This window comes from Mustela nigripes, chromosome 13 (genome assembly GCF_022355385.1).
Source record: "Mustela nigripes isolate SB6536 chromosome 13, MUSNIG.SB6536, whole genome shotgun sequence".
Taxonomy (NCBI): Eukaryota; Metazoa; Chordata; class Mammalia; order Carnivora; family Mustelidae; genus Mustela; species Mustela nigripes.
In genome coordinates this window covers 143,563,685-143,583,955 of record NC_081569.1, presented here as the reverse complement: position 1 = coordinate 143,583,955, position 20,271 = coordinate 143,563,685, and the positions used below count along the sequence as shown (strand labels likewise).

General features: G+C 63.1%; 1 protein-coding gene across 4 annotated transcripts in view; it reads right to left on the bottom strand.

Moving 5' to 3' along the window:
- Positions 1–7,062, bottom strand: part of KIF26A (kinesin family member 26A) — a 40,116-nt gene extending 33,054 nt beyond the window's left edge. For 2 of the 4 annotated variants that reach the window (XM_059374120.1, XM_059374122.1), the window contains exons 1-2: positions 6,817–7,062; positions 3,986–4,231 (exon numbers count right to left, since the gene is read on the bottom strand). In XM_059374120.1, the coding sequence (XP_059230103.1) occupies positions 3,986–4,231; positions 6,817–6,954 (384 nt within the window). In that variant the 5' untranslated portion in view covers positions 6,955–7,062. Of the gene's footprint in view, positions 1–3,985; positions 4,232–4,579; positions 4,637–6,816 lie in introns of those variants that run through there. The other 2 variants (XM_059374123.1, XM_059374124.1) reach the window with 1 other exon arrangement.
- Positions 7,063–20,271: the final 13,209 nt, after the last annotated feature.

Below are 20,271 nucleotides of genomic sequence, written 5' to 3'. Positions count from 1 at the left end.
GTGGCCATCCTCCACGGAGGCTGTCACCCGGGGTGGGGGAGGGGAAGGCAGGAATCCAGCCAGGCAGCGGTGGGGCTGAAATCCGCAGGGGTGAGGGAGGAAAAGCCTGGTCACTTAGTCATTCAAACAAACGTCTCCGGGTTACCTGGACCCCATGCCTGCCCTGACAGAGCTCCCGGCCTCGGGGCAGCACAGAGGGCACAGAAGCCACACAGTGGTCAAGGGGTGTAAAGGGGCTGAGAAAGGACCAGGTCAGGGGGCAGCAGTGGTGGCCTCCCAGAGATGGGGGAAGGGGAAGCTCACGGGGTAGGCGGGGGCTCATGACCACGGAGAAGCAGCGGGAGCTGTGTACTGAGTGAAGCCGGCCAGCGCGTCTGAGTGTCCCACCACGGTCAGCCGCGTGGGCACCAGTACCAGGGATGCTGGAGACTGGGGTGGGGGTCTGCCGACAGAGCGTGGACAGGACGAGGGCCAGGGGTCTGCAAAAGCAGCATCTGTGACAGACCACCATGGGAGGGAGAGAGAGGATGGGGCTTTCAGGCAGAGGTGACCCCGTGTGCAAGGGTGCGCCTCCCGGGGAGCCTCGGCCTAACAGGGCCAGGCCAGGCCAGGCCAGGCTAGCAGGACTGGGACCGGCCAGAGACCCCGTCTAATGGGTCCACAGTTCAGCAAGGCCCCTCTGGGGGCCCTGAGGGTGGGAGCTGGGGCGGGGCAGGCATCGGGCACTGAACTGGAAGGGGCGCTGACAGGGTCTGCAGGAACCTGGAGGAACCTTAATGGGCGAGGACACAGAATGGGCAAGGCCAGGGCCTGGGGTTCTGGAGGAATGAGAAGGACAGAGGGGCCAGTGCTCGGCGGGGGGCACTCAGGTGTGCGGAAGAGGAAGGCCGGCTTTGGTCCCTTCGAGGGAGGTGTCCCAAGCCCCTAGCCAACTTCTCAGAGGCAGGGCCCCCTGCAGAGGGGGCACCGGGAGCTCAGAGCAGGGAACTGGCAGGGTGGTCTGGGGACGCTGGGGCTCCGGGGAGGAGAAGGGTGTCTGTAGCAAGACCCACAGTGGGCAGGGCCCCGGGAGGCTGCGGAACAGTCCAGAAGCCATGGCTCCAGGCCATGGAAGGGTCCCGAAGGGTCACCTGAACACAAGGCCTGGGGAACCTGGTAAGAGAAGAGGAGGGCGCACTGGGGCGGCGGGGGGGGGGGGGGGGGGATCAGCGGGGACTGTCCAGCCTGAAGGCCCCCCTCTGGGTGTCTCTGCACACCCAGGCCCACTGCCCTTCTAGGCATGGGGAGGACACCCTCCCAGGCTACACTTGGGCAGGCAGAGCACGTTCCCTGCCCGTGACCCCCAGCAGCATCAGGGCACAGTGTTATCCACTCCCCACAGAAGACCTCCCTCATTGGGGACCACAGTCACTCTCACTTCCCCCATGGGGAAACTGAGGCAGGCACAGATTGAAGAGAGGACAGAGGCAAGGGAGAGGCAGGCCACCTAAAGCCTGCGCAGGGTTCCAACTGCCCCCACTCGACCCCAGGGAGGCCAAGACCCAGGCACAGAATGACCCTCGAGCCCACACCCAAGCAAAGCAGTGAGGGCTGGGCTGTTCGAGCCGCCGTGTGCGGGCACTGCTGTACCTGCCCACGAAATGGGTACGAAACAGTCCCGGGGCTCCACAAACCTGCCCCAGGCCCCAGAGCAGACAGCTTCTGCCAGTAAAGAGGAAGGGCAAGGAGCCAGCTGGGCAGAGCCCTGGCCGGGACTCCAGGGGCACAGGATGGGGTGACCTGGGGCTAGCTAACATCCACTGTCCCTCTACCCTCGAAAGCCTCCCTCTCCACCTGAGATCAAGCCGGAACCCCTAAGGAGAGCGCCTCCAATAGCCAGGGTGGGGTCTGGCTCCAGCCCCACCACGGGAGCCCAGCGAGGCCCCCCACCCGGACGGAGTCTGAAGTGCCGTCCTTATGAAATTCATCTCTGCATGACGAACACCAGGAACGGCCCTGCGGAAAATCCTAGAACACCAACTCCGTGCTCCAGTGCCGTGCTGGCCTCAGAACAGAGCCTAGGGCTCCTGGACGTGGGCCAGGCTCGAAGGAGCACCGGGCTCACCCAAAGCCGGTCACACACAGGTCCCCCCCAGCTACCTCCCTAACCAAAAGCAGAAGCAGGTCCCTGCACATGTCCCAGAGCACACCTCGCAGCCCTCCCTGAAGGGAGTTCTGGGGCAGGTGGACCAGGCCCCAGCTGAGAGTCAGCCGGGACGCCGGGGAAAGCCTGGGTTGCCCAGGTCAGTGACACCTACCAAGGTCCCAGGGTGTCAAGCCCCAACCCCCATGTCCCTTGGCTTGGGTGGCTTAGCCCTAGGGCCTTGAGCCCCCCAAGATCTGCTTCGACCCTCACAGGGAAAACAATGAAAATGCTTGGGCAAAGCACCCTCCAGGTTGGATCCCACTCCCAGAAGGGCCCCAGGAGGCTACACCCATCTGACAAAGGAGGAAACGCAGCATGGGAGGGGCTGCAGACCAGGAACAAAGCACGGGACCCCGTCTGCTGGGTGAGCATGCTGCTGGGTACGCGGGGCAGCCAGGAAATGGGGTGAGCCCCCACCTGGCACCGAGGGGTACTGCCGAACTCAGAATAGGCTAGGGCAGGCAGGTGCAGGAGAGCACTCTGGGTGGTCAAGAGGCTTCCCTGATCAGTGTGGGCAGGAGGAGACCACAGAGCCCCGCCCCCGCCCCCCTGAGGGGCTCTCCCCACCAGGCCCCCACCCCCCCCAACCATCTGGCTTCACGCCCAACACCACCCGCAAAACTCAGCTCAGTCCCTGAAGCCCCTTCTCTCCTGGGCCTGTTTCCCCTACTGGGTAATAAGACCGCCCGGGAGCTCTGACAGGCCCCCAGGAAGCCTGTCCCACACCCTCTCATGGGAGCCTGCGGGTCCTCTGCTGCCTCTCAACCAGATTCAGGCCATCTGGGGGCACAGAGCTTGGGAAGGCTGCACCCCACTCAGAACAGCAGATCTGGAGGGTGCAGCCCCCTCCCCCACCCGGGGCAGGCCGCAGGTCCCCCCCTCCAGGCCATAGAAAACAGACTCGCCTCCCTTCCCCGCCCCTGCCCAAGACAGGAACACCGGGGGACCCCCTGGAACCCAGCCCCCTGGGACCCAGCCACTCGCCCCATCCCGCGGCGGCTGGGAGAACTATATTTAGCTTCAATGGGGATTATGCAGACTTCCCAAGAAGGCTTTCAAAGACTGAAGGTCCGGCGGGAAGGGCTTCCTCTGGAGACCCCCACCTTCCCAGGCTTTGCAAACTTCCAGGGCTCATTGTTCCTTGAACAATGGTCCCAGCTCCTTCCAAGGCCAGGGCGAACCCATTGGCTGGAGAATCTGGCAGAGCCCCCTTCACCGGCAAACACCTAGCTGTTGGGGCCCAGCCCCTCCGTTCCCAAATGGGTGGCCACCACCTAAGGTGGCAAAGCCCCAGGCTGTGTCCCACACACAATTCTTATTCATGACCCAGGGAAAGGGGGAAGGCAGGGCCCCCCTCACAGCGGCAGGCCCCCCTCTGGTCCTCCAAGCCCTCTGGCCCCAGGTGTGCAATTTCCAGACACCTGGCTGGGGGCCCAGGAGCCCCAAGGGCAACAAGGCGCGGAGTAACCTCTTGCTGCTGGCAGGACAGGAGCCGTCCCGCCCAGGGTGGAGTCCACGCCATCCCCGTCTCCCTTCCCCCTCCCAGACACACACTGGGATTCCAGCTGTGGGACATCTGTGGCTCCGGGGAGAAACGCCCGCCCAGCCCCCCTCCGATCCCACCGCGGAGCCTCTTAGAACTGCTGCAACTCACGCACCGCGCGTCACAGAAGGGGAAACCGAGGCCCAGGGAGCAGAAGAACTAGACGAAAAACGCTCGGTGCAACGTCGCTCCCTCCCGGACCCTGGGTCTCCCAAGTGGCAGCCCGGGAGAAGACGGTCCGAGGAAGGTCCACTTACCCGGAGGGGCGTCCCGGGCCCGCTGACCAGCTTCCACGCCTGTCGCTTGAGCTCGGCGAGCTTCGTGTGGCAGTGGCGGCACCAGCCACCTCCGCCCGCCGAGTGGCCCTGCTCGGCGCCCGCACCGGCGCCCTCGGGCGCAGGGCGGCTGCCGCATGGGTCCTGCTCGGGCCCGCTGGGCAGCCTCTTGCGGGAGGACACCTCCAGCAGCTGCAGCGGCTCGCGGGCCGGGCCGCCCTCGGCCACCTGCGGGGGTGGGGGCAGAAGCGGACGTGAGCCTGGGCCCCCGAGCAGCGCCGCCCCGGGACCCAGCCCCGCGGACTGCAGGACGCAGCGCGTCCGGGACGCAGAGTGCGGCACTCGGCAAAGTTCGGAGCGCGGGCCGCCAGCCGGCCGCCCACCCTCCGCGCGCAGCCGCGAGGTCGGGATCGGGGTCCCTCCCAGCAGGAGGCCCGGCGCCCCCCCCGCCCCGCTCCGCTCCAGGCGCGGCCCCCAGGGGGCGCATTGCACCCCGCGAGCTAGCATCCTCGGCGTCCCGGACCCCGGCTCGGGGCGCCCGCCGCCGCCTCCCTCTCGTGGCCCGGCCGCGCGTACCGCGGGTGCTGCCGCGCACAGGGGGGAGCCGCGGCCGCCCATGGCCTGCGCGCGGGAAGGGCCGCGCGGGCGCTTCGGGCGGCGCGGGCTCTCGGGGTCGCCGCGGCTACGTGATCCGGCCCGGGGGAGCCCCCATGGTCCGGCCGGCCGCTCCGAAGTTGGCTGCGCCGGCGAGTGCGGGAGAGCGCGCGGCGGCCGCGGCGGCGGGAGTGCCAGGGAGGCGAGGGCGGGGCAGGGTGGGGGCGGGGCTCCGGGGGCGGGGGCGGAGCCGGGGGAGCCGGGCTCCGGGAAGGCCGGCCCGCCCCGCCCAAGCCCGGCGCTCGGCGGCGCGTGGGGGAGGGGGCCCTCCTCGACGCGCGGCCCCTCCCACTCCCAGGACCCCAACCTGTTAGGCGAGTCCCAGCCGGAGGGAGGGGCGCAGGAGGGCCTCCGGGAGATAGCCGGCGCACTGGCGCGCATGCGCTTCCCTGCTCCTCTCCCGGGACAGTGGGGTCCGCGCGTCCCCGGGGACGCCCCAACCCGCGCCTCACTTTACGCGCGAGGACACTGAGGCGGCAGAGAGAAAGGGCCCAAGGTCACACAGCTAGGGAGGACGAGGAAGGAGCTGAACCCCGACCCCGACTCCCCCTCGCTTTTCCCCGCAAATCCCGCGCGCTCCGCGGGTCGCGGACCACCCTTGGGGTCTAACAATCGCACGTAGGTGCTCGTCGCCGCGGGGTGCGCCTCGGAGCGTGCAGCGCCTGCGTCCGAGTCCGCTCCGCGAGTCTGCGAGGGGCACGCGTACGGGGCAGCCTCGCGTGTGCAGGAAAGTGGGTGTGCGCGCTGCGCGCCCGGGAGGCCGGAGGCGGCGCGCGGCGGGCCCGGGGGATGCGCGGGGGACCTGTTGTCGCCGGCCTGGCAGATGGGACTTAGCTCCGGAATTAATTGCCTGTTTGTCTCCGGCTGAGAGGTCGCCCCCCTTCTCGGCGACCGGTTGCTCCCGCTCCAGCCCGGCCCGAAGAGGCGCCGCTCCCCGAGGCGCAGGCCGCTCCGGGTCCAGGCTCCGGGTCCAGGCTCCGGGTCAGCCCGACAGCCGGGTCCCGCTCGCAGGGCGCGGCCGCGAGCTTCCCGTGGCGCGAGCGCCCCCTGCCGCCCGCCGCGCTCTCCGTCCCGCGGCTCCGGGGAGACCCGGCGCCGCGAGTCCCGGCAAGACGGTCCGGGGCCCAGGAAGGGCCCAGCCAGAGAAGGGGCCGCGGGCGGGCGGTGGTCCGGTCGGAGACCCCGGCCCGCGGCTCCCCGCGCAGGCAAACCCTCACGCAGTTCGGACTGCGCCTTGACTGGCCTGCACCCCCCAATTACGTCTTGCCCCGCACCCTTTTACTTGGAATGTCCTCCCCGTCCACGCACGCACTCCCCCAAAATGAACAGCGGCTCGTAACACCTTCCCGCCCTGCTTTCCGAGTCACTTGCGGTCCGCCAGTGATGGGTGCGGGGAATAAAGTGGGCAGGGGCTCCCCACTCTGGCTCCGCAGTCCCACGGCCTCCAGCGCCTTTCCCCCCGCCCCAGCCGGGGCCCGGAAGCTCGGGCCGTGTCCTATCTCGTCTCGGCCGTGGGGGGGAAACGAGCGTCAGCCCCGTCCGCGTCTGGGTGCCGCGGGGCCGTCCCGCGCCGCATCGCCTTCAGACAGCACCGGTCCCCGCCCTTCAGTTAGTCTGGGACACACGCGCGCGCACACACACGGGCCCGGGGCGTGCGGCTCTGAGCCACGCTCACACCCCACACAGGCGCCCGCAGAAACGCCCCGTTGCCGACGCCCCCCGGGGCCGGTCTCGCCCGCAACTTCGGCGGGTCGGCACCGCCGCCGCGCTCGGGGAAGCACACGTACGCACACCCCACACCCGCGCTCCGGGAGCCCGCACACAGCCGGGCAGAACCCGCAGGTGCACGCAGGACCTGGAGTCACCTCGGGGACCCCGGGTCTGCCGCGAGACCCCTGGCCCCCGGCAAGGCGCGCAGTGGAACCGGAGTCCCCGCGCTGCTCTCCGGCGCCAGCTGACCGCCTCGGCTCCCCAGCACAGCCTCGGGGGAGAGGGAGACGTGGGCAGCGCTGACAGGGAAAGAGTGGCCGCGGGTGCCTAGCGCGGCCTGCGGGACGCCGCCGGACCTGCTGCCTCCTTCCCGGCGCCGCCTCCTCGGCCGCGGCAAAGTGGCGGGACAGCGCCTCTGCCGCCCGCGGGTCCCGCCGCTCGGCCCTCACCTTGGCTCGCCGCCGCAGGAGGTGGCTGGTGAAGCCCAGGATGATCTCCGAGTCCAGACAGAGCGCCCCCATCTCCAGCAGGCTGGGCGCCTTGCGGGGCGCGCCGCGGGGCGGCTCGGGCGGCCCGGGCAGCGCCATGGAGGAGCGGAGCGCGGGGAGCGGAGCGCGAAGAGCGGCCGGGAGCTCCTCCCGCCGCCGCCGCCGCCACCGCCAGCACCGCCAGCACCGCCACCGCCTCCCCGCTCGCGCGCTCACTGGACGCGCGCCCGCCGCCGCCGCCGCCGCGCCCCGCACCGCGCAGGGCCGCCCGCCAGGCCCCCAGTCGTCCGCGGTCCGCGCCCGCGGCCCCCGCGCTCGCGCCGCGCGCCCCCGCGCTCCGGCCCCGCCCGCCCGCGCCGACAGCGCCCCCTCCGCCGGGCAGACGAGCCAGACGCCGGGCCGTGCGGGCCGGAGGCGGGGGGGGGGGCGCGGAGAACCGTAGGCCCAGTTGCTGTGCGGCGGGGGACGGCGGGGGACCAGGACCCGGCCTGGGGCCGCACTCCCTGCCTCGTGGGCCCCTGCCAGGTGCCTGGCCCGGGAGCTCAGGGCTCAGGGAGGCGGCGCTGAACAGGACTTCTGGAGACCTCTGTGGACAGGGGACACGTCTCCGCTCTTCCCCTCTCGAGTCCGTCCCGGGGAGTCTCAGTCCCTGGAGACGCGTAGGGAGCCCAGCGGCTTTGTGCTCCCCACTCTGGCCATGCCCGGGAACGCCCCTGTCTAGGGTGGCTGCACAGAAGCCCACATCCCAAGCCCCAGCCTCCGCCTGTGGACAGAACGCCAATTCCGCCACCACGAGCAGCTTCTCTGCCCCTACCAGACCCCTCTGGCCGCTCCGGTGACTCCCCATGGGCTGGAAGACACTTGCTGGTCTCCTGGCCAGGCCAAATTATGGTCGGAGCTGGGGATGGATCAGGGGTAGATCTGCCCAGATAACAACACCAAGCCATGTGTGGCTCCTATTGTGTGCGGTGCCCAGGAGAAGCGGACAGAAGGGGTCAGCGGGACACCTGCTTGGGGGTGGGGGGCATTGGGCAGACAGACAAGGTTGCCTACATAACCTGGGTCCCTGGGGAAGGTCTTCGAGTGCTAAGGGGAGGCGGTGTCCAGAATGGTGCTAGGAGGGTGGGCCTTGAACAGGACCTGGAAGGTAAGCACGAACCGGGAAAAGATTGGAGAGCAGTCGGGGCTGGGGGTCAGCATGCTGGCCCTTCCAGAAGCCCTGCAGATGGAAGGACCCAACAGCTTGGCTAGGGTGCTATCACTGGGCCAGCCAGGCCATCCCCTCCGCCCCATGGAAGGACCATGGACTCTTCCCACCCACCCCCCAAATTCCCTGTGGCCCAGGAGACCCTGGTGCTCCCCAGGTTACTCCCCTGACCCCCATAGATGGCCGCTGAAGGAGACAGTTTCCACCTGACTGCACCCAACAATCACATGGTCAACATCTTATCTGCGGGCCACAAGGCCAGCGACAGCCAGCACCCTGCCCCAACCCAGGCTTCAGGTCAGGGGAGACACCCCAGGAGGAGCTGTCCCCTCTCCACCCCCATCGTCACCCTGGGCCTGGGATAGAGATCAGGACAAGCTGTAGGAGGGGCCTGAGTCCCGCCCCTCCAGCTCCCCATCTCCAGCCCCCTCCTCTGGGTTCCTAAAGTCTGGATTTAGGGGGCACTGAGCTCCAACAGGCCACCCTGGGGAACTCCCACCTTCTCCCCTCCCCTCAGAGGCAGGCACTGGGGAGAACTGTCCTGCCTCCCCCCCTTCTAAGACCCCAAGCCTGGGGGTGGGGTCCCTCCAGTGGACCCAGCTCTTCTGGGAGGAGGCTGCCCGCCATCTCAACGAATTGATTGAAGTCATCGTGTAGATTTTTTTTTAATGTTTAATTTACCAAGCACGAGGCATGGGTCAGAACGGTCCCCGGGGAAATCTAGGCCAAGGGAGCAAAACAGAAAACCCCCTGCAATCACGCAGACTTCTCGTGGGATTAATTGCTGGACTCAGCTTCCGATCTATTTCAGGGAGGCAGGAGGACACTGGCCTGGCGTGGCCAGATTCCGGCATCAGGTGTGGGGAGCCCTGAGCCCAGCATACCAGCATCTCCCCAGGACTGCAGGGACAGTAGGAGTCCTTCCTGCCCCCTCTACTCACAGACTAGTCCCTCCTGGGCCCAACGCCCTGTGGTGACCTCCAGCTCAACCAAAAGCAGGCTTGAAAAGAAGGGGCCAGTCCTCTCGGTCAGCAGTGGGAGGGCTGGGCAGCCCCTCGAACCCTGACACGCCCCACGGTGCCCTCGGGAGAACCAGCAGTCTCTGCGGTGGAGGACAACTGGACCCAAAGCCTAACACTTGACCCACCGTGACAGCGCACGCAGATCAAAACCCAGAGCTCTTAGAAAGAAGCCCCAGACACACTGTAGGGTAGGGGCGGGTTTATCTTTCTAGAGATTTCTGCCACTAAAGGCCTGGACCCTTTGGGGAAGAGTCATTGCCTCCGAGTAGAGGAGATGGTGCAGGCAGGGAGAAGCTTACACTTACCCATCACGTCCCTTCGCGTGGTTTTACCTCCTGCGGGACCGTAACCGCGGCTGTGAGTATCTAATAAAGAGACAGGGAAGCGTCAGAGGGCCTGAGGTCAGAGGATCTGAGGGTGCGCCCTAGAGATGCACTCATCTCCTCCAAGACGGGGAGAGAAGGAAATTTCCCCCTCGTCTCAAGGGGGCCTCGGGACCCTCCCACGCTTCCGCGGGCCGGTCGGCTCACCAGGGTCCCCTCAGCACCCCTGCTGAGGCTGGGCTGGCGTCTGCAGTGGAGGAAGGATGCCCCAGGAGAGCAGCCAGGGATGACCGCCCAGCCGTGTCCACGAGGGTAGCCCCTCAGCCCTGAGGGCACCTTCGGGTTGGGAGAAGAAGGCCACTTGGCCCAGCCCTCCTTCGGGGCGCTGTGCGCTGGGGGGAAGGCAGTCCGCTCTGCTGGCATCAGCTGTGGACCACACTCTGCGTGACCCCCTTGACCGTCTTCTTGGGATCCCTGTTTTGAAGCGAGGAAATAGGCACCGAGTGGCAAAGAAACCGGCCAGAATTTGTCCCAGGCCAGGCCTCCATGATCAAGAACCCTTCTGTCCTGCTGCCTCTTTGCCCCCTTCGCCCCCAGGGCCTGGCCTACGTGGCCTCCGGAGTGCCGCTGTGGAGGCGCCGAATGGACGGGGCCCTCACCGGGGAGTTCCCAGCCGGGGGCAGATGCAGGAGCCCAAGGCGGTCAGCCCCACAGCCTTCCGCAGGATCAGGGTCTGTCAGGTAGAGAGGGAAACTGGCAGTCCGGCCGACTCCCAGAAGAACGGGGACCCTCACTGTGCCAGTCCCACTGCTCCTCCTGCTGTGTGCCCGCCCCTGCCTGGCACCCCGAGGCCAGGAGGGGCCTCAGCCCCAGGGCACTCAGACCGCAGCAGGCGCTACGGCTTCAGCACCTCGGCCAGCGCCCGCAGAGGGGCGGAGCTGCTCCAGGGCCCGCTCGGTGGGGGTGGGGGTGGGCTCCAGGAAGGGGGACCCGCTGCGGGGGAGGGGTTCTCCATCATTCATCTGCTCATTCACTCGATGCAATCAACCTAGAGTCGGCCTTGACTCCTGATTGCCCTCACCGCCCTCACGTCCTATGCACCAGGACCTCCAGTCCCCGCTACTTTGGCAGCATGTCCAGAGTCAAACCCCACTTCCCACCGCCTGTGTCTGCCAACCTCCTATCCTGCAGCAGCCCCCACCAGGGGAGCCTTTAAGAAGGTGGGTGAGACCACACCACCTCGCTGCTCAAAAGCCCAACTTCCCACCTCTTTCCCTGTGAGCCCTTGTGTCCCGCAGGCCCTCACCGGCCTCCTCACTGCTCCTAAACTCAGAGCCCACCGATGCTGGGGTGACTACAGGGGTGCTGCTCCCTACACAGCCACGGGGCTCTCTCTCTCCCGCTTCAGGAGTCTTTGGGTAGGTCCCTCAGCAAAGCCTTCCCTGCCCACCACACCTGCAACTCCAGCCCCTCCCAACGCCTCCCGGTCGTGCTCACCTTTTTCTCCTTAGCTCCCATGGTGAATTACTACAACTGTTTCCTCCCTGTCTTGTTCATTGTCCATCAGCCCCATTAGAATATCAACGGTCCCCCACGTCCCTGGCACACTGTAGATACCTCTTGACATCTGTTGAAGAAATAAAGGCATGAGTGAATCCGGGCTACAGTGTTTGTGGCCGGTTTCCACGCGATTTCCCATTGCAGAAAGGCTCCTGTCTCCCCATCCCTCACCTTGGCCCAGCCCCCCGGACCCCCGGTTGGGATCTCTGCCCCACTCCTCGCTGCCTCATACCGACTCCTCCTCCCCTACCCCACTATCCCTGGGATGACTCGACCAGGCCCACCCAGCAGCCCCCTCCAGCTCAGCCAGGGTGACAACCCTGACGACACTTTCGGGCCCAGATGGAAGCAATCCTGATCTGGGCCTTCCCAAGGCAGCACCAAGTGGCCCCCAAAGCCCACAACCAGTGCCCTCACTGTGACAGTAGAGCACTGGCCCTCCCACTCAGCCTGCCAGGGCTCCCAGCCCTAGTAGAAATCTGAGCCAGAAATGGCTGTCCCTCAGCCAGCTTGGACCTCCTCCTCTCCCGGCTCAGCCCCTCTCCCTCCGACTCTCACGCCCCCAGGAGCCAAACCCTGTAGCTCTGTCCTTTTCATCTGGACTTCTCCCGCAGGGCTGGCCAACTGCGCCTTCAGGTCGCATCAGATGCCCTCCCTTGCAGGAAAGCTCCCAGCCCCAGACAGCTGCCGTCTCCAAGCCCTGATACTCCCGCTGCACCGGCCGTGTGCCCGTGCCCCTGCAGAGCAGGAATTAGACTCGTGTCTGGGTACCCAGAGCTCTGCTCAGGCCAAGCATTGACAGGTAGCAGAAGCAGACGCCCGCCTCCCCGGACGCCAGGCTCCCCGGGGTCACAGAACAGGCAGGCCTGGGGAGCCACACCGCCGCCTCTAGGACCGGGCACTGCCGCCTGAGGCCAGCAGATGGCGCATCTTGGCCACGGTCTCAGGTGGAAGGAAAAGTAAGACATCACCTGTTTTGAAATTTCAAATCAACACCAAGAACCAAACGAAGATACTTATGCAGATAGAGAAACTGAGGCCTGAGAGAGGCCGGGGCTTGCGCTAGACCCCTGCGGGTGAGGAGTGCGCTAAGACGTCCTGTGGCCTCACGAGCCTCCTCTCGGGGCCTCCTGGGTTCCTGCCACCGCGCCCCACACCTTCAGCCCGCCTGTCCCACACCGCTGAGTCCCTTCGCCCCTGGCGCTCTTGCTCTCTCTCCCTCCAGGCACAGGCGATGACGGGCGGAGGTCCACGTGCGGGGGGGAGTCCTGGAAAATGCAGGGCAGAATGGGCCTCACTGCCCCCCAGGAGCTCATCCAAAACACTGCCAACACCTCTCCAGGGGAGGGGCAAGGTGCAGCACAGCCCTGGGACCCAGGCTGGGCACAAAGGCGGCCTCGTGAATGTAAGCTCTCTGGGTGTGCCTGTGTGCGCGTGTGTCACAGTTTTAGCACGAGTGCACAGCACTGGCAAGAACAGCGTGAACTGAGTGACTGGGGGGGGCGCTGAGGGAGCCACTCCCTCCCTCCAGACCTGGGGCCCCTGCACCGCTGACCCTGGTTGCCACGGCTGCAGGGGTGGGAGGCGGTGGGCAGGGGAAGGGGAGAGGGCATCCGGCCGGGAGCCCAGAACTTAAGCACAGACGCGATCCAGGGAACGGTGAGAAAGCACTTGGAAAACAAAAACACAGCAACAGCAATAAAACTCCAGAGAAGGGTTGGAGGCCAAAGTCCAGAAGATCTCACGGAAAGCAGAGGAAAGAGACGAGGAGGAGGGAGACAGGACAGGATTCAAGCCACGAGTGCGAAGTCCAAATAATAGGACGAGAGAACAGACGAAGTCGGAGTGAGGAAATAATAATTTAAAACAAACAAACAGACAACAATGCTAGAACTGAGGACTAGGGATCTCCCATGCCTGGCACAGTCAAGGCGGGCAGGGGCAGGAGTCACGCGTCCAGCCAGAAGCACGTCGGCATCGGAGGCCGTCCCAGCAGGCCGCCCCGGGAAGCTGGGAGTCTGCGGCCCTCGGAGGGAAATGCCTCTTTACCGGGAACGCGGCACCTGGCCTGGCCCGGCCCGTCACCATCACCCAGCAGGAAAGTACCATAAAGACACACAACTTGACCTTTGACTTTTTTTTCCTTTCTCAAAGTTTCCCGCAGACAGAACCCCCCAGACAAGGACCTGAACCAAGGAAGGAGAGGCTGTGAGAGGAAGGAAGTGGCCCCAACCCCGAAGGGGACAAAGGACATCTCGGAGCAGTGGTGACAGGAGCTTAAGGGCGTCAGCAGGTCCTGTGGGGTGCAGAGGGGAGCCGGGGCTCAGAACACATTAAGGGGAGACCCTCGGGGAATGAGCAGGGGGGGGGGAGGAAGAAGAAAATAAATCATTTACTGTATTTGAACACATTAGGAAACATTTAAACTTCAAAGGTTTAAACATCAAAGAGCATGGAGTTACTCACAATTACATAGAAAACTATGCAAATTTTTTAAACGAGGTAATTATTTTTTCAAAAAATCCAGAAGCGGAAGCAGAGCACATCAGAGTACAATCGCGGTGAACACAGCATCGCCAGCCCGGGGCGGGCGAGCGCAACGCAGGAGGCTCCTGTGTTTCTGCACAAGCCTCGTAATTACTGTTTGACGTCTTCAATTATATATGTGTTTACATTTCAGTTTTCTAAAAATGATTCGTTTAATTCAGAAAGGTAGATAAAAGGAAAAATATACTTCCGAATAATGGCAGAGAAAATCCCAGCGGGCATTACAAGGAGAGCGACCGACCTGGCCCCATCGCCATGCTGTCGGTCCGAGCCAAAGTGGCTCCAAGGGAAGATTGAACCCGCTCATACGCTAGTGTAAAACAAGGAGAGAGACGAAATAAGCCCGACTTAGCAAGATGCATGAGCAAGTGGTGCCTTGGCCACGGGGCGTCATTCCCAAGACCCCGTTCCCGCCTGGGGCGGCTTCCAGTAAGACTCCGTCGGCAGCGCAGGGAAGGCTGGTGGGTGAGTCTCAGGGCAGGAGAGAAGTTACCCAGAGTGTTCCTTAGGAGGGGACGGAGATGGCTCTGTCGAGAGGCCACCAGGGGGCCCCTCCCAAAGGCAGACACTTTGGGCGGCCCTTCTGCTGCCCCTAGGCCGTCAGGGAGATCATGTGTCTGTGTGAGGTGCTGCCCCTGGACAGAGGTGACGGAAGACCACAGGTGCCACCCTGAGCATGTGGTATGGCTGAGCCGCTGGGGGTAGCCAGGACCGATGTCAGGAGGTGGCCTAGTGGCAAATGAGGGGCTGAAGTATGTCCGTAACGACTGTGGCACACCTTGGGGACAGCCAGAACTGTCCTCCAGAAAGGAATGCGCTGGGAGCATACCAGCAGTCCACAAGTGGAGGCTTGAGCTACTGCTGTCCTTGGGGCCACAAGGAGAAGGGGAACTTTCACCTGGGGCAAGACAGAGTGACAGGGATCAGAGTCATACTCCCACCAGAAACAACTTTAAAACGAGCCCAATATACAAAAGAGCAGTGCGCAGACGCTGGACGCCAGGCGGGGGGTGAAAGTGGTCGCATGAGCAGGGCGACAAAGGAGGGGAGCCCCGCCGTCGCTGCAGCGGCCTGGAGAGAGGGAGCCCATGGTGTGACACAGGAGGGCGCGCCCGGGAGGAGGTCACGGGGGTGGCTGGACAGAGACAGGTTCGCAGTCTTCAGTATGGAGAAGCCAAGCTCGCTCGGGTCTGCGTGTCACAGAGAAGAGAATGTGGCTCTGGGATCTGCCAGGGCGTCCCCGTGAGTCCTCAGCCGAGTGTGGACCGATGCTCGGAGGAGAGCAAACCCTGCTCCCACCTAAATCCGGAGAAGGGACCACCTGGAAGGAGATGAGGGAAAGCCTGTGGGTGCTTCAAACCATGCTAGGAGCTAAAACAGGCACAGGCACACCTATGCCCTTAGCAGCATCGCTCACAGTAGCCAAAAGGTGGAAGCAGCCCCAATTTCCATCATTGGGTGAAGGGATAAGCAAACTGTGGTCCACCCATACAATGGAACATTGCCCAGCTCTAAAGGGGGGGGGGGCAGGAAATTCTGAGACCTGTTGCAACATGCTTGAACCTTAAGGACACTATACTAAATGAAATAAGCCAGTCACAAAAGGACAAATAGTGTATGGTTCCCTTTGTATGAGGTACTTAGAAGCAACACGTCACATCTATAAAGTCACTAAGTAGAAACGGGGCATGGTGAGAGGGGAGTTAGTGTTTAATGGGGCAGAGTTTTAGTTTGGGAAGATGAAACGTTGAGATCGATGCTGGTGGCACAACACTGTGAATGTACTTAACGCTACTGAACAGTAGCGTTTAAAATGGTTAAAATGGTAAATTTTACATTACATATATTTTCCCCGTTTATCTTAAAAATACATGCTGGGAACAGTGTGTGCTCCCATCCATCAGAAGGAATCAGCCTTCACAAGACAGGGGGTACATACTCCTTGCTGGGGAAAACTTTACCCTAGAATAAAGGTGAAACTGATCCTAATAGATCCTAATAAAGGGGTCGTCAACAGGATCAGACACAATCCGCTTCACCTTGTCCCAGAACAAAGTTTACACACACTTACAGGATACAGAATTGTGCAGCATGCAACAATATAAAGTTCACAATGTGTCAACCAATCAAAAATTACAAGGCATACAAAGAAGCAGAAAGTCACACAACAGAGAGAAAAACCAATCTATAGAAGCAGATCCCGAAATGACACAGATGCTGACACTAACAGACAAGAACATTAAAACTATTTTTGTATTTATATTCCAATATGTTCAGGAAGATCCCAGAATGCTCAGATATATTAAGTAGAGCCATGAAACTATACAATGAACCCAATCTAACTTCCCTAGATGGAAAATATAATGTCCAGGATGGAGATTACACTCACGGAATTCATTGCAAACTGGCCGCTGCAGAAGAAGCCAGAGTCTAGGCTGACTGGGTGGCTCAGTGGGTTAAGCCACTGCCTTCGGCTCAGGTCATGATCTCAGGGTCCTGGGATCGAGCCCCGCGTCGGGCTCTCTACTCAGCAGGGAGCCTGCTTCCCCCTCTCTCTCTGCCTACCTCTCTGCCTACTTGTGATCTTTATCAAATAAATAAATAAAATCTTTAAAAGAAGAAGAAGAAGAAGCCAGAGTCTAGGTAGAAACAGAAATTATCCAAAATGAAACAGAAAACAAAATACTATAAACAATGAACAAAGTTCAAGTGGCCTGATGCACACCACCTTAAGAAAGTAGAAAAGATGAGCAAAGAAACCCAAGATGAGGAGAAGGGAAAAAACCAAGATCAGAGTGGAAATCAAATAGAATACAAAAGATAACAGAGGAAATCAAACAAGCCTAAATCTGGTTCTTTCAGAAGATCAGTGAAGGAAGGAATGCATGGATGAATGAACAAACAAACCTCTAACCAAGGCGACAGAACAGAGAGAGAAAACACAAGGCACCAATATTAGGAATGGGAGAGGAGGCAGTGCCACAGACCCTACAGATATTAAAAGGATGATAATGGGGTATCATGCAAAAGTTCATAAACTGACAACTTAAGTAAATAGATTCCAGGGAAGACACAGATGGCAGAAACAGGTAACTGGAAGAGTCTAATTTCTACTAGAGATACTGAATTTGCATTAAGTATCTCCCAACAAAGCAAGCTCTGGGGACAGGGAAGTGGAGAAGGGGGGAGGGAATGACAAGGGACTGAACGAATCCTGATCAGTGGCAGATGTGCCACTGCCTTGACTCTGGGGAGGGCTTCGTGGGTATACCCACATGTCCCAAGTCGTCAGACTGAACACTTTGAAGGCGTACATCAATTGTATCCCTATAAAGGGGGAGAAATGAAGAGAAAGATGGCCCGCCAAGACAGGAGGGTTGGCTGTGTGCCCCTCAACCCCACACTGGGTGCTCAGTGAGCCTGCAGCAGCCAGACCCAGGCCCATGGCCGCAGGGACTGGTCTGTTTCCGGTGGGCCTCACCAAGTCGCGGAGAGTGTGGAGAAAGTAAGAAGCCACCATCTGTCCTCCCCCTTCTCTGCCCTCAGGAGCTGCACAGCTAGCTAGACACACATTTTGGGGGCCTGGTCTAAGCCCCAGCGGGTGGCCTGTGGGGTAGGAGCTGGGACTCACAGGCAGGCTCTGCTTGGGGGCTCCCACTCCCCAGGGCTGTTGTGGCCCAGGATAGCTCCAAAAGCTACAAGTTCAGGGTCTGTCTCCTCTTTTTCCACCCCATTTCTCCTGAGGAGGTCTCCTACTTATGATGGCTGTTCTCAGCCTCAGGCCTCTGACCTCAGCAGGGATGCCGACTCCTTGGCGCATCCTAGCCCTCCCGGCGATTTAGCCACACGGAGAAGCCTGAACACAACTGACTCAGAATACTGGTTTAGCTACTTTGACAGACACCAGAATAACCAAGGCTTGAACAAGACAGGGCTTTATTTCTCTGCAGAAAAGAGGCTGGTCAGCCGTGCAAGGAGCAGGGTGGTGTGTCTCCCGAGCTGGTCCCAGGTAGAGCAACCACCTGTGTGACAGCTTGCTCAGCTATCAGGGGCAGGGGGTCTCCCTGAGACCAAGAGACTCCCAGAAAGTCCCAGACAAACTGGGATGGTTCTGTGGGCATTGTCCAGGGAGGCTCTGCTGTCCCCATGGCCATCCTCTGTGTAGCCAGAGCAGGCTCGGGACCCGAGGCTGGGTTCTGCCAGGAAAAGAGAAAGAGGATGCGGGGGCAGAGGGTCCAGTCTGAAATGGCAGCTGCCTCATCTGTCACCTCGCCCTGGGCAGAGCTGCCCGCTAAACCGCCCCGGGGGCCGTGTGTGCAGCTAACATGTTGGGCTTCCGTTATTAAAGAGAACGACTACAGGGACTCAAAGTAGGAGCTGCCTGTGTTCTTGGAGGCCTCAGGGACCGAGGGGGCCAACTGTGAGACCCCAGCTCGTTGCCACCTGTGACACCCCCCTTCCAAACCCGCCCATCACGAGGGAATGCCAGTCCCGGGGTAAGCACTCGCTCAGTTCCACATCAGCGCCCCGGGAGTCTGGCTGCACCGCCCCGTGGGCTTTCCCGCAAGTCCTGCGAGCTGGGTACCACCCCCGCCTCTGTGCAGGAGGAAGAGATAACACTGAGAGGCAGGGCGCCTGGCCAAGGTCACTTGCTGGTGGGCCACAGAGCTGGGATCTGAAGCTGCAGACCCAGGGACTCAGTCTGAGTCAGGATCGGGGAGCAGAAGAGGTTCCTCCGTCACTCCAACTTTGGCCCTGTCCATGGCCAGAACCCCCTGCCAGACACGGGTGGCCGCCTGCCGGGGGACCCACATAGGGTAGGGCTGAGCGCAGCCCCCTCTCCTCAGCTCTCCTCGGCCCCAGCTCTGGGATGCAGCAGCTCTCAGCCCAAGGGCGGGTGTATGGCCCAGGGCCCAGCTCAGGGAGGTGGGAGAGGGTTTGCGGGGTCCCAGAGAGGTCCCTCCCTGCTAAGAGAGGGTTGGTGCCGGCAGTGGGGCTTGCTGGGGGACCACAGTGCCAGGGGCAGGGCGGAGGCTGAACGTGAGGCCCAGGCCCCACCCACAACCATCCTGGCTTCCATTCCTCTGGGATCGGAAGGCAGAGAGACGGGCCCCAGTGAGGTCTGGGGAAGAAAGGACAGCCAGCCCTGGACACGGTGAAGCTTTGAACACACATTTATTTTCATCACTCTGTAATGTCAACGCCCACACTGTACAAAATGATTTTGGGCCACAGAACGGAGAGCACCGCCTCCCAGCCCCCACCCCCAGCCTCAGCAGGGGAGCCCGTCTCATAGCAGACGGCCCAGGGAGAACACTGTAGAATTAAGGGTCCCCAACTGACTGTGGCAGTCAGGGGGCAGCACAGCTGCTGAGAGCCTCTGGGTTCCTCGGAGCTTGGTGGCCCCAGAACAGTTTGTGGGGCAAAAGCCGAAGGTGCTGGCTGGAGGGTGGACCTCCTCCCAGGAACACAGCCTCCTCCTTGGACCAGGCAGCCAGGGCTCCCACAGCCTCCTGCAGCCAAGAGCCCCCCACTTACTGCTCCTGTCCTCACATCAACCCCCCACACCCAGACGCAGGTGGGAATCCGCCAGAGCAGGCAACTGGCTTAAGGCCACCAAGCCGGGCATTGCCTTGTGGACCTCAAACCCAGACCGTCGCACCTGCCCTGCAGCTCCCCTCAGCGCTGGGGGAAGAAAGGAGGGACCCCGGGACGCTGCCCTCTTCTCCCCAGAAGGTGCGGCCAGACCGGCCAGTCAGCCTCGTCCCCGCGGGAGGTGGGAATAAAGGGGTCAGCCCTTCCCAGTGCCGGCTCCCAGGGCTCTGCCGCCAGGACCTGCCACCGACTCTCCCAGACCCCCCCCCCCCCCCGGCCCTGGCACCCCCGGCCCCCACCCCCCCCCCCCCCCCCCCCCCCCGGCTCTGCGGTGTCTCCCCTGCCTGGCGCGTGGCCTCTCCACTCCCTCCCCACCGAGTTTCTGTCCGGCAAATCCTTCCTCGGACCACACAACCCTCGGCGCCTCTGCGCTCCGTCTACTACGTGGCGCAGGCCCCCCAGCTCCCAGGGAGCCCGCCAGGCTCACCCTAACCCGGTTCCGGGGAAGCCCCGGGCCAGGCGCGCTCCTTCAGCCTGCCCTCGGGTCCCCGTGGGAATTCGACGAACTTTCGAGAAGGGTGAGGCCCACGGGCGCAGGAGCGCGGCGCGGGTTCCCGGGGCCGGCCCCGTGCCAGGAGCGTGGGCCGGCCGGCGCGTCCACACCCCGCGGTTCCCAGCGCCCGGCGCCGCCCCGCCCCGGCCCCCGCCCCGGCCCCCGGCCCCCGGCCCCCGGCGTGCGGGCGCTGGGACCAGCGGGGCTCAGTCCGGCCCGGGGCGCACGCAGCGGGGCGCTGGGCTCCTCCCAGCCGGCGTGCCCCTGCCCCAGTCCCCGGGCCGCGCCTGGGTCGTTCCGGTCGCTGTCGCTGTCGCCGCCGGGCCCGCCGGGTCTAGTGGTCCTAAACATTTCACAATTGCGCTACAGAACTGTTGAACTGTTAAGAACCACTGCACCCAGCGCGCCGGGAAAGTCCGCGGTGCGCCGCGCTGCCGAGAGAAAGCCCGGCCGCCCTGCCGCGCCCCGCCGCCCCAGCTCCGCCCCGAGTCCCGCGAGCCCCGGAGCCCCGGCTGCGCGTCCCCTCGGCCCGCGCCACGCGTGGCCCAGCGGCTGCGTCCGTGCGGCCGCGGCGCCTTTTAAGCCATGCGGCCGCCCTCCCCCGCCGCC